Source organism: Chiloscyllium plagiosum, unplaced genomic scaffold, assembly GCF_037043375.1.
Source record: "Chiloscyllium plagiosum isolate Xiang-an unplaced genomic scaffold, Cpla_swu_hap1 HiC_scaffold_29, whole genome shotgun sequence".
Taxonomy (NCBI): Eukaryota; Metazoa; Chordata; class Chondrichthyes; order Orectolobiformes; family Hemiscylliidae; genus Chiloscyllium; species Chiloscyllium plagiosum.
The window spans coordinates 24,282,899-24,296,531 of NW_028270167.1; the positions used below are offsets into that span (position 1 = coordinate 24,282,899).

At 40.2% G+C, this 13,633-nt stretch overlaps 1 protein-coding gene across 9 annotated transcripts in view; it reads left to right on the top strand.

Annotated features, from left to right (window-relative positions):
- LOC122540695 (potassium-transporting ATPase alpha chain 2-like) overlaps positions 1–13,633 on the top strand; it is an 85,246-nt gene that overhangs the window by 17,888 nt on the left and 53,725 nt on the right. For all 9 annotated transcript variants that reach the window (XM_087976435.1, XM_043676801.2, XM_043676800.2 and 6 more), the window contains 5 exons: positions 1,422–1,535; positions 3,802–3,936; positions 4,782–4,899; positions 9,365–9,633; positions 12,353–12,551. In XM_087976435.1, the coding sequence (XP_087832561.1) occupies positions 1,422–1,535; positions 3,802–3,936; positions 4,782–4,899; positions 9,365–9,633; positions 12,353–12,551 (835 nt within the window). The remainder of the gene's footprint in view (positions 1–1,421; positions 1,536–3,801; positions 3,937–4,781; positions 4,900–9,364; positions 9,634–12,352; positions 12,552–13,633) is intronic.

Sequence of the window (13,633 nt, forward strand, 5' to 3'; positions counted from 1 at the left end):
CTCCAATTACAGTGTGTTGGTTGTCACACACTCAATTCACTGAGGAACTGCCAGTTACTGCCTGTTTGCAAGTGGGGCTGGGGTTGACTGTCAGGCCTGGTCTGGACCTTACTGTTCATCATTGTAGTCCCTGAGTTAGATTTTGTGGGGTGACTGTAGACTCCAATGATGAGCTGTTGCAGATAACACTGCTTGGGTTGTTTGGGTTTGGGATTCCACCATATTTTGCACCAATCTAGCAACTAATGAGCTGTGTTCAGGCTACCCACACTTTTAGGGATAAGACCCTGCTTCTAAGACCTGCGAGTTTTTTGGTCCAAGCAGTGCCACTGACCTCGGTGATCATGGCTGGGACTCTGCTTGGTTTTGATACTCATTGGATGTCAGCCTTGCAGCAAGGTATGAGATATGGTAGGCCAGAATAGAAGACCTACTCCAGACTAATACTATTTACGAGGTGAGAGCACAATAGCCCAATGTCTGAGGGTCCTGTTTCTGTTCGTCAGAAATGTCAGTGATGACAGGAAGAAGCCTTCAATTGTTTAAGTATTGCAATTAATCGCTGGACAGACAGTGTTCTTACTTCCATCTTCCTCACTGCTGCAAAATGCCAGTGCTGGGAAGACAACATGTACAGAGGAACCTCGATTTTCTGAATGACATAAGTGGGGAGTATTTTCTTTGGATAATCAAATGCCAGATAACACAGTTTAGCCAAGCACTGGGGACTTGCGATCTTGTTCGGATAATCTGAAATTTGGATAATCGAATGCTGGATATTTGAGGTTCCTCTGTACCCTGCTCCCACCACTCCCTCCTGAGTTTTTAGCCCACCCCTTGCATTCCATTCTAAGCTCAGCCCTCTATACATCCTGACATGGTGCTCAAATCTGTGTCAACATAGATTCCTGTGGACTTGTTGTTCATTTACAAATTGAACCACCATTTAGTTTGCACTGAATATATTTTGTGATTTGATGCAAGGAAACATATGAAGTATTTTTTAGCTATTAAACATGCTATGTTTGAAATTACGTTTGAGTAGAATCAGCTCTATTGCAATTACTGAGAGGTGCTGCATTAACAAATGAGCATCTAGATCATTAATCTGACATTTTGTGTATCTGTAAATGTGAGGGTGCACAGACCTGAAGGAAACCCATTGCAGCTGGAGCATTGAGTCATGGCAGAAGGAATGGAGTTATTGTTCAGTTCTGTGAGAACTGAATCAGAGGAAGATCTCAGAGGAAAATGGGCTTGATGACGACAAGTCACTGTGTGGCAAAAGATGGTTGGGGATGCACATACAAGCAGAAATATTGAAGCGTTCAGACTTAGGTTTGACTAATTAATATCACTTCTAATATGTTAAGGAGTAATATGAAACTGGAGCTCTCTTGGTAATGGTTTTATCTCATCAGTTATATTTAGGTGTTGTGCTGGCTGGAGTTGTCATACTCACGGGCTGTTTTGCCTACTACCAAGAAGCAAAGAGCACCAATATCATGGCCAGCTTTCACAGGATGGTTCCTCAGGTGGGTAATATAATTTATTCTTCAACTATCGATGGTGCTCATGGCATTATAAGAATTAGAATTCAATTGAACCAAAACGTGAGTGCAGAATTTTCCTGTGGCTTCTGAGCCCCTCTGTTGAGCTCAAATGGGTGTCAAAGCTAATGCTGTGTGGGCAACAGCCACCCGTTGCCAATGATTTTCCCTAAGTTGATTAATAGCCAGTGATTTGCTCTGCCATCTACTGTTGATGGCAGTAAGCTCTTGATGCAGAGCACCAACTGGAGGGCCTCGCATGCTGAATGTAGGATCAGGATGTAATGGAAGGTAAGGGGGAAAGGTGGTTCAGAATGTAGGTGCCTGTTCTCAACCTTTTCAATCCTAAAGAATGGAGGAGTGGTGGAGTTTGGATAAGGAACTGTCTATGGGGTAGCCAGTGAATGTTGCTGCACGCGGCTATGCAAAGAGAGCCTTGCCATGATTTTGGGAGGCCAACTTCAAGTGGCTGATCTGGCTCCCACCACTCATGGAAATCTCAGTCTGCCTAGGAAGCAGTCAGCTCCTTTAATCATGCAGTTGCGTAGCCCTGCCTCAATTCCAGAAAAATAGCCTGGGGCTGGATGGATCTAAGAATCTCGAATGCAGTCTGTACTAACCTTTTTTTTTAAATCATCTGCTGACCTTTGTTCCCAGCTTTTGGATGGGCCTGAGCTTCTGGCACTGTGGTTTTAAAAATGCAATTAGTTCACTAATGCCTGTTGAGAAAGGAAATTCAGCTGGTGTAGCCTTTAAGCAATTCCAGTCTAAAACTAACTCTTGACTGGATTGACTATGCAATCAATTGTTTCTCTTAAATCCATTTGTGGGATGTGAGTTTCATTGTTGCCCATCCTTTATTGCCCTGGAAAAGATGGTGGTGAGCTGCCTCCTTGAAACACTACAGTTCTGGGTGTGTAGAGATGCGACAATGCTGTTAGGAAGGCACTTTGACCAGTGACACTGAAAGAATGTGATATAGGTCCAAATCAAGATGGTATGTGTCTTGGACAGAATCTTGCAAGTGGTGGTGTTCCCATGTGGGTGTTACCCTTCTAGATGTTGGAGTTCCTGGGTTAGGAAGGTACTGTTGCAGGGGTCTTCCTGAGCTACTGTGTTGTATCTTGCAGATTATTCACACTGTTGCCACGGTGGATAAGTATCGAAGGGTGTGGACGTTGAAGATGGTGGGTAGGGTGCCAATTAAGCAGGCTGCTTTGTTCCTGCTAGTGTCAAGCTGTTTCATTGTTGCTGAAGCTATGCTCACCCAGGGAAGTGGAGAATATCCCAACACACTCCTTACTCATGCCTTTATAAATGGTGGACGGCTTTAGGGAGACAGATATTACAGTGTTCCTAATCTCTAACCTGCTATTATAGCCACAGTGTGTATATGGCTGGTCCAGTACAGTTTCTCATTAATAGTAGCACCCAGAATGTTGATAGCGGGGGAGTTCAGCAATGTAATTCCATTAAATGTAGACTAGAATAGCAATTTATTGTCACATGTGCTTTTACATAAAAAATATAGTGAAAAGTTTTATAAGTCACCATGCCATGGTGCCTATATTAATGGCAGAATTCATATATAGTAAGAGAAAAAGTGAACTTAAAACAAGGTTCATCACAGTTCAGTTAACGGCTTCCTCGGACGGAATACCCAGAAACTGCAGTCGAGGGATAATAGTTAGATTATTGTCTTTTTTGGAGGTGGTCGTTGCCTGGCACTTGTGTGGCATGAATGTTACTTGCCACTTATCAGCCCAGGCCTCAATGTTATCAAGTTCTTTCCGTATCTCGATACGGACTGCTTCAGTATCGGAGGAGTTATGAAAGGGGCTGAACATTGAACAGTTACATGCATTAGTTACCAGGAAGTTTTAAGGAGAAGGCTGCATACCATCACCTTAGGACATGAGATAGAAAGAATGGAAAATAAACGCTAGCAATTCTACCATCCTAAAGAACTAATTATTGCCTTTTGAAAGTGATAGCATCTAACTTAGGATTTTCAATGCTTCTAAAATTCTAAAGAAGAGTCAAACCAGACTCAAAATGGTACCTCTATTTCTGTCTCCACAGATACTACTAAAATTGTCTCCACCATTCTCTGTGTAAACTTCAACATTAATCTTGGTTCTGGTTTGGTCAAGAAAATCATTTCTTACTTGTACAAAACTGAGAAATAAATACAGATGACATAGGTTCTTGTTGAATGAATTTTGTTATAATGATCCATGTTCTATTTCAGCAAGCCCTTGTGATTCGAGATGGTGAGAAGCAAATGATTACAGCAGATAAACTGGTTGTTGGCGACATTGTGTTGATTAAAGCTGGTGACCAAATTCCAGCAGATCTCCGTCTGCTCTCTGCTCAGGGTTGCAAGGTAGACCATTTTTTTAAAATTAACAGGCAAGCCAGCAAAGACTGCTGTAAAAGAGAATCTATTTTTAGAGCTCACAGTACAACCTTTAAAATAATCTTTTTATTTGGTGCCTTTTACATTATAGATAACAAATAGGAAAAGCTGGCATCCTGCTATCAATTGATGTCTTGAGCATACAAATGATCTGAAGTTACATAGTAGGCTAGCCAATGGCAAATTTCAGTTGATAATGCAGGGGAGATGGTGGTAATGTACCTGGATTGAAAATCCAGAGGCCCAAGTTGATACCCTGGGAATGTGCATTCAAGGCCAACATTACAGCTAGTAGGATTTGAATTGATCTCAGTACAGTTTGATAAAACTATCAACGATGGTGATGAAACTCCATCTCGTTCACCAATGTCCTTTCTAAGAAGAAATCCTGCTACCTTTAACTGGTGTGGCCTACATGAGACTTTAGGCTCTTGTCAGATTCACAGTAATGTGGTTGAATCAAGATTAACAAAAAATACCAATAAATCCCATATCCTATGAAAGAATATGAAGAAACACTAGTGAACCAATGTTACAAATGATTTTTGTCATGACAACTGTTACAAGTTTATTAAATTCTATTGGCTACTTAGGGAGGATTCAATTGCTTTTCTCTGGAGCCAGTGCCTCTGGTTCACTTGAATGAAATTAGCACTGCTACCATTTCTCTTGAATTTGTCCCCTTCACAATGTAGTCCAGGTTATTTTTTCAGAAAGCAATTTCAAATTTATTTGAAATGATCCAGATAGTTTTACTAATAATTTGAATGCAGTTCTGTACAAGATTTAATTGACTTGCTGCTTCCTGGCAGGTGGATAACTCAAGCTTGACTGGCGAGTCTGAAGCACAGTCTCGTTCCACTGAATTTACACATGAGAATATCCTTGAAACAAAGAATATTGTGTTCTACTCTACCACTTGCCTTGAAGGTAGGAGGATGGGTAGAAAGAGACACAGTTCCATACAGCTATTCTTAGTACTTTCTAGTTCCTCATCACCTGTGCAACAGAAATCATGACTTAAAAGATTACTCAGAAGGTAAGAGCTTTCCATTTTGAGAAAGATATACAGGGGAACCTCGATTATCTGAACTTGATGGGCGGGCAATATTTCGTTTGGATAATCGATTATTCGGTTAATCGATCAAGTGCCTTTCCTCTGGGGCTCCCTGTTCAGGAGACTGCAGCAGCACAGAGCGCCTGCTCCCCAACCCCGCCAACCCCCACTCCTGTGCAAAACGCCGCCCCCGCCCCCGCCCCCAACTCCGTCCAACACCGCCCCATCGACCCTGTCCAACCCCGTCCCTGCCCCCAACACTCCCCTGCCCCCAAAACCATGCAACACCTCTCCTTGCTCCTGACAACATGCCACTCCGCCCCCAACACCCCCCCACTCCCAACCCCCTCCCACTCCCAACCCCCTCGCCCAACCCTGTCCAACTCCGCCGCCCCCCAACCCCATATACAACTGCCATCTCTCCGGGGCACCTGGACTGGACACCAACAACAGTAGCCTTTATGGGGTAAGTCTACAAATAGTGCGCGTGCACACACACAAACACAGCCACAGCCATACACACAACTTTTTAGTGCACCTTTTTTGACAGGTTCCACCTTTGCCCTGTACAGGACAATGTTGAAGAGATTGTCTAGGGAAGGGGGTTTAGGGTTCACCCCTGGGTAGAACTCCAGGGAAAGTGTGGGGAGAGAGAGAGTCATTTGGAGATGGTGATTGTTTAAGCATTGTAAACAAAAGACACGATCACTGTTGGAAACACATCTTTGATGTAATGTTTCCATTGGATAATTGGTATTAGGATAATCAAGTTTCCTCTGTATTAGTATGAATAAAGGAGTGGCTAACCAATAGGAAGAGAATCAGGAAAATGGATTATTTTCAAGCTGTAATTAGTGGACCGCCACTTGGATATGTGCTGGGACTTTATTAGATCTCACAGAGTTTGACTCGTGGGATGGTGTCAGGTAACCTTCATTGTGATTTACAGCTTAATTTCTCCAGAGAAATAAGATAGCTTCAGAATGTCTGAACTTATACAATTTAAGCTTAAAGCACACATGCCCCCTCTTTGATTGCTATTAGTCAGTGGCATCGAGTTGTAATTGGTTCTCTGGTACAGCATGTTATACAGTTCAAGATTTCCTCAGCAATTTCAATGTATTTCCAATTAAGCTAATCAGATCACTGAATGACAAAGAGATAGACAGGCTTGTGGTCCACCCATAGTCCTTCGTGCAGTTTCCCAGACTTTCTTGCCTTCCTTCCTGAGGCATTTCACAATAGATACTGCATACCAAGTAACATTTGCCAGCTGCATTGTGTCAGCTGCCAATTAATTGGATACTTGCCAATCACTTCAGAACCTATTAAATTCCTCATTACAGGAAATGCAAAAGAATATTGATTTTTGATCAGTTCCACAAAGTTATGTGGTTGCACCTAATGTTAGAATTCTTTAGCTAACAAGTTATGTCTTAATGTGTTCTTTCAATCCACTTTCCAATGTCTGCTTGTCTCTATACCTATGATTCACTTCTCCTTGCAATGATATGGGGGCTACTTTTACTGTGTGAGACTGGTTTGAATGTTTTCCTCTAATGCTTTTAGTATTTTTTGTATATAGGTGGCTCTATAACTATTTCAGAATCTATATCTATGATTATCTGAAGAATCCTAACTAAAACCTACTCTTAATCTTGTAACAGTTGGAGTAAGTAATCTAGAGAAACAATTAATTAGTGTGACATGTTCTCTATATCTTATGCTAAGCAACTGATCTCCACATTCTATCCCAATCCAGTAACCTTGAGTCTACCGAGCTACTGTTGTTTTACTTGTGAAGACTACGTTAAGCAAATATTTTTCCCAAGCCCTCTGACTATTGTCAGCCACTAGCCACGGGCACCTGTTGGCCATTTTGTGCTACTTAGTCATGGACAGCCCTAACAGACTTTAACAAGTAAAGATCTAAATGAATAACTTGGGTGAAGGGATGGAAAGTATCAGCAAATTCACTGCTGATATGCAGGGCAGAGAGTTGGGAGAGAGAGCCTGCAAAGGGTTATAGATTGTGAACAGGGGAAAATGGTAGACTGGGTATCATATAGGAAAATGGGAACTTGTCAAAATTGGCAGGGAGAATAAAAGACAGAATATTATTAAAATTGATAGAGATAGCAAAATGCTGCAATACTGTGGAATCTGGATATCCATGTACTTGCTTCACAAAATATTAGCTTGCACATACAGCAATTAATTCAAAGGGCAAATGGAATATTGGTCTTTACTGCAAAAAAGCTTTTTTTTTGTTTCATTCATTTAAGGATGTAGACTTTGCTGGTTAGGCCAGTATTTATTACCCAACCATAATAACTCTGGAGAATGTGGTTGTCTTGAATTGTTGCAATCCTTGGGGTATAAGGATGCCCACAATATTGTTCAGATGGAATTCCAGGATTCCGACACAGCAACAGTGAAGGAGTGGTGATATAGTTCCAAATCAGGAAGGAGTACATTTTTGAGGGGGCAATGTAGACCGTGGTGCTTCTATGCATCTGCTGCCCTTGCCCTTCTAGGTGGCAGAGGTTGTGTATGGAGAAAATGTTGTCCAAGAAGACTGAATGGGTTGTTACATTGATCTTGTAGATGGGAATACACTGTTGCCACTGAGAGTTAATGGTGAATGGAGTGAATGTTGAAGGTTGTGGATTGGGTGCTAATCAAGAGGGCTGCTTTGTCCTGATGGTGTCAAACTTTGTGAATGTTTGAGCTGCACCCAATCTGAGCATTTGGATAGTGTTCCATTGCATTCTTGATATATGTCTTGTAGATAATGGATAGGCAGTGGCAGGAGTATGCTCCTCAGGATGTCCATAGTTTTATGGAAGTGTGTCTTCTGTGATGTACAAAAAATTAATATAACCAAATCTTGAATACTGCATACTTAAGGAAGAATATAGTTGAATTGGAAGCAGTTTAGAGAATGTTCTGTAGGCTGATTTCTGCAATGAGCTGTTTGTAATCTGGGGGAAGAATGAACAGGTTGGACCTATTCACAATGGGGTTAAGAATGAGAGGTGATTTTATTGAAGCATTTAAGATTCTGATAGAGGGCTTCATTGACTAGACACTGGGAGGATATTTTATTGTGGGGAAACCTAGAACTTGGGAACACTGTTTTGAAAATGAGAGTTCTCTCATTAATGGTGGAGATGAACAGGATTTTTATTTATCTTTCATAGGATTGTTAGACTTTAGATTCCTCTTCCATCAGGAAAAGTACTGGAGTTTGGACCATTGAACATATTTGTTACTGAGTTAGACAGGTTTTTTGACGGACAATTGCACTCAAGAGTATTTAAGGCTATATTTCAGATTCTATTCAATGGCAGAACAGGGTAAAAAAGCAAAATGACCTACTAATTCTCCTCTTCCTTATTACTTTATTAATCACACTCTGACGTGATTCTACTGATTTCGAGGTGACTTTGTCCAAAGGATGATAACTATCTTCTTGTGTCAGCTTATCCACTTGAATGTTAGTTGGCTAGTCATAGAAAGGGCATCTCATAGCTGAGACAAATCAAAATAATAAAAGAGTACAGCATTGCTTTATGGTTATATATTGTAAATATGCTTGCAATTTATAATTTATTCTGCATGACAAAGTATTTATGTTTTATTTGTAACAAGTTCCTGGTTTAAATGGAAAATGTGAGTGTTGTACTCAAATTGTTTGGTAGGTTTAGGTTTCAAATATTTTAAAAGTAGGTACTTTCTTGCCTGAGAATAAATTCTGTTAATGCAAGCTTTATAAATCTTGCTTCTTATAATTATCTTTATGATGTGAAGGAAGTTTTCATGTGATTTACTGAAAATGAGAAGATTTGCAAAGAATGAGGAGGTAACCTTGGGTTTTAGCCAGCTTCTTATTACCAAATAATTCAACATTTCCTAACAAACCTATTTGAGAGAAACTCTTGGGTTAAGACATAAATGTCAGTGTATGATTAATAGCTTGCTTACAGATGAAATAAATATTGGTAGGGTGGGCCTTTAAGGTAATAAAACATTCTGTGGTGCTTCACAGATTTGAGTGCCAGACCCACAGAGCCTCATTATCTATCATGTTGATAAATGTCATTAGGCCATGTACTTCAGAATAAGATTGAAACCCAACCTTTTTGGGCACATCTTTCAGGCTGCAATTTTTGGACTTCTATTTTTAAAGGTGGGAGGGAGCTAGAACATATTAACGTCTCACCCTGACCCTCTGTCAGATGTCATGGGGGGCATTAAGATGGGAGTCATATTGCAATCAAAAATGTCTTGCCACAAATGTGTCTGTTTCTCATTCTGAAATTATTATTTTCAAAGGCACAGCAACTGGCATGGTGATCAGCACCGGCGATCAAACTATGATTGGAGCAATTGCATCTCTTGCATCAGAAGTACATAATTTGAAGACACCCATCGCGATTGAAATTGAACACTTTGTCTGTATTGTTACGGGAATGGCTGTAACTATAGGAGTGGTGTTTTTCATCCTTGCCATGAGTCTGGGATACAAACTACTGGATTCCATCATCTTCTTGATTGGCATCATTGTTGCTAATGTGCCTGAAGGCCTCCTGGCCACCCTCACTGTAAGTTAACAACACCACACCAGGTCTCGCTCCTGATCTTGTTAAGGACAATATATTAATGTAACTTTAATTATATTTTGTATTTTTTTGTGCTAACGAGAGACAATGTGGTTTTGCTCAATTTTATAGAGGTGTTTTGTGAGCTTGGAAGCTGGGGGCTTGGTTTGCTTACATATGTTCTAAGAAGTTTTACAACTTGATTTGGAGTGGAGATGGCGCTTAACACTTCAGTGCATCTAAAGAAAAGGGATAGGAAAAATTGCTGTTGCCCAGTGACAGTGACACAGTGACAGAACAATTCAGTAAGTGAGTCAGTGTGGTGTGTGCCAGAGATTAAATCCCTGGGACCTGATCAGGTACCTAAACTCTGTGGGAAGCTAGGTAAGTGATTGCTGGGCCCCTTGCTGAGATACTTGTATCATCAATAGTCACAGGTGAGGTGCTGAAAGACTGGAGGTTGGCTAACATGGTACCACTATTTAAGAAAGGTGGTAAAGAAAAGTCAGGCATCTATAGGACAGTGAGCCTGACATCGGTGGTGGGCAGGTTGTTGGAGGGATCCTGAGGGACAGGATTCACATGTACTTGGAATGGCAAGGACTGATTAGGGATAGTAAACATGGCTTTGTGCATGGGAAATTGCATCTCACAAACTCGGTTTGAGATTTTTGTAAGAGTAACAAAGAGGATTGAAGACAGAGCAGTGGATGCAATCTATTTTGACTTCACTAAGGTGTTCAGCAAGGTTCCTCATGGTAGACTGGTTAACAAGGTTAGATGATGTGGAATACAGGGAGAACTAGCCATTTGGATCCATAACAGACCCAAAGAAGACATAGGGTGGTGATGGAGGGTTACTTTTCAGACTGGAGACTGTGATCAATGGTATGCCATAAGGATTGGTGCTGGGTCCACTACTTTTTGTCATTTATATAAATGGTTTTGATATGAACATAGGAGATATAGATAGTAAATTTGCACATGATACCAAAATTGGTGGTGCAGTGGACAGCGAAGAAGGTTATATCAGAGCACAATGGCGCCTTGATGAGATTGGCCAATGAACTGAGGAATGGCAGATGGAGGTTAATTTAGATAAATGTGAGGTGCTGCCTTTTGGAAAGGCAAATGAGGGTAGAACTTATACACTTACTGGTAAGGTCCTGGGGAGTATTGTTGAACAAAGAGACCTTGGAGTGCAGGTTCATAGTGCCATGAAAGGCAAGTCCCAGGTAGACAGGATAGTGAAGAAGGCATTTAGTATGCTTGCCTTTATCGGTCAGTGCATTGAGTGTAGGAGTTGGGAGGTTGGTTTGGCCACTTTTGGAATAATGTATTCAATTCTATCCTCTCTGCTATAGATAGGATATTGTGAAATTTGAAAGGGCTCAGAAAGATTTACAAGGATGTTGCCAGGGTTGGAGGGTTTGAGCTATCGGGAGAGCCTGAATAGGCTGGGGCTATTTTCCCTGGAGTGTCGGAGGCTGAAGGGTGGCCTTAAAGAGGTTTATAAAATCATGAGGGGCATGGATAGGGTGAATAGTCAAGGTTTTTTCCCCAGGGTGGGGGAGACCAAAACTAATGGGGATAGGTTTAAGGTGAGAGGGGAAAGACTTAAAAGGGATCTAAAGGGCAACTTCTTCATGCAGAGAGTGATGTGTGTCTGGAATGAGCTGTCAGAGGAAGTGGTGGAGGCTGGTACAATTACAACATTTAACTGGCAATTGGATGGGTGGATGATTAGGAAGGGTTTATAGAGATATGGGTCAAATGCTGGAACTAGATTAATTTAGGATATCTGGTCTACATAGAAGAGTTGGACTGAAGGATCTGTTTCCGTACTGTACATCCCTATGACTCAAACTCTGTTTCCTGCAGTCATTAAGGGAACTCAAGTTTCCCCAAAGTTACAAGTAGTAGTGAGTTTAATTAGCAGTTTGGTTTAGGTGTTTCAGGGAGTGAAATCAGCTGAGGAAGTACTGCCAGTAAATATACCAAAATGCACTGAAAATAAACTGGTTCCAACAGAACAGACCTGAATGAAAAGCATTATTATGCAGATAGTGAAGGCTCTTCATTAAGATTTAGCATTTGTAAAGATATAACTGGGATGAAAGGAATAGTGAGAAATTGATTTTTCTTTCTGGTGTTATCAATGATGACTTTTCAAGCTTTTTGTTGAGAATACAATAGGACATAGTTCTTTCCTCTTTGTTTTAATTAATATTTTTTACTTGTGTTAAAAGTACATTGCGAATGTGTTCAGGAATTGACTGCCACTGGGTTTTTTAGGAAAAAAAAGTTAGGGTCTAACAAGCCAGATTTCACTCTCGACCTGACTTGTCCAGTACTAAAATCTGCCAGGGTCATAACAGTCTCTCTTGAAGCTATGGCTTGAATGGCCATTGAGTGACGGGTTCAACTGCTGGGCTTTTATATATAACTGTGGAATATGATGTGTTTGTCTCAAAATCTTAATTCTCTCAAAAGTGGTGAATGAGGAATTTTACATTAACATAACAAATATCTCCAAATGTAAATTATGGGTTATTGTTTGTTTTTCATAAATCTGATCATTTTCTTCCCAAAAATCTAGTATCATTGCTATTTAGTTGCTTGCATTGTTGTTATTTAGAATTATTTGATGACATGGTTATAGATCTTTATCACATGCTAATATGACCTCGGATAACAAAAATAAGTTCACTTTTTTTTGCAGGTTAGCCTCACACTGACAGCCAAAAGAATGGCCAAAAAGAACTGCTTGGTAAAGAATCTGGAGGCTGTTGAAACTCTGGGATCCACATCTGTTATCTGCTCCGATAAAACAGGGACACTTACACAGAATCGCATGACTGTAGCACATCTTTGGTTTGATAATCAAAACCATGCAGCAGATACTAGTGAAGAACAGTCAGGTAATGGAAGACTGTGATTAAATCTGTATTCCTGTTGTCCTAATTTTACTGATTATTTTCTGATTGACTTCTTAGCTCAGAGATGATTCACGTATTTTAGCTTTATCATCTTTTTCAGTAAATTCTTGTCAATTGCCCAAAGATAACTTGAAACAGTAATTTTGATTTCTGTGCTGCTACTTTTAACATGGATAATTGTTTGAATTGTAAATAAGTTCAAACAATCAAGAGGGTTTAATTTTGAGTGCTAGCTGTATTGACTAATGCAGTCATGTTATAATTCCATTCTACACTCGCTCTCTGTGATTTTTAGCTCACACCTTAATTAGACTATCCGCCAGCTAAGTAACACATACAAGGGTTTTAATGCACATCACTTTAGCACTATCACTAAAATTAACCATACATTTACTGCAATCTCAATAATTATAAGTGATTTATTTTTTATATCACAAGGTATCTTTTCCAACATTTGCTGGCCATTCTCAATCCATTGCAATGCAAGTGAGACATTGACTCCAATATCTCTTGTGATGAAAATCCTTAGAATCGTAGCTCAAATTTATAGCACTCCAGCTATCAGTGCAACCAAGCAGTTTGCTGCCTCTGCTGCAATGTGGTGTGAAATGACAGTTAGGCTCACGCATGAATTCTGTACCTTCCAAAATAGTGCAAGTTATATTTAAGCACCAATGATGCCAGCATTAATCAATCTGACTTGACAAACTCATGAGTTCAGCACCTGTAGTGTTGATCAGCCAACAACTTCACACTGTAATTTGTCAGTGTGTATAAGACAAGATTAAATATCCACCACTCTATACTCCTGAAATTACTGATATGAAATCACAAATTGAACATATTTATTGTTAAACTATTGGCATTTTCCAGGCTTTTGCATATCTTTAAAAGCAATAAATGCATTCCTAGAAGCTGGTGTGCTTTTTTTTCTTTGCTAACCTATTTTTATTATATAATACAACAGAGTTATGACAAGTATACATACTTGTATGCGGCTTGAACCCAATAAGGTATTTTAGAGTAGAGCAAACACAGAATCACAATATTGTATTAAGACCCAG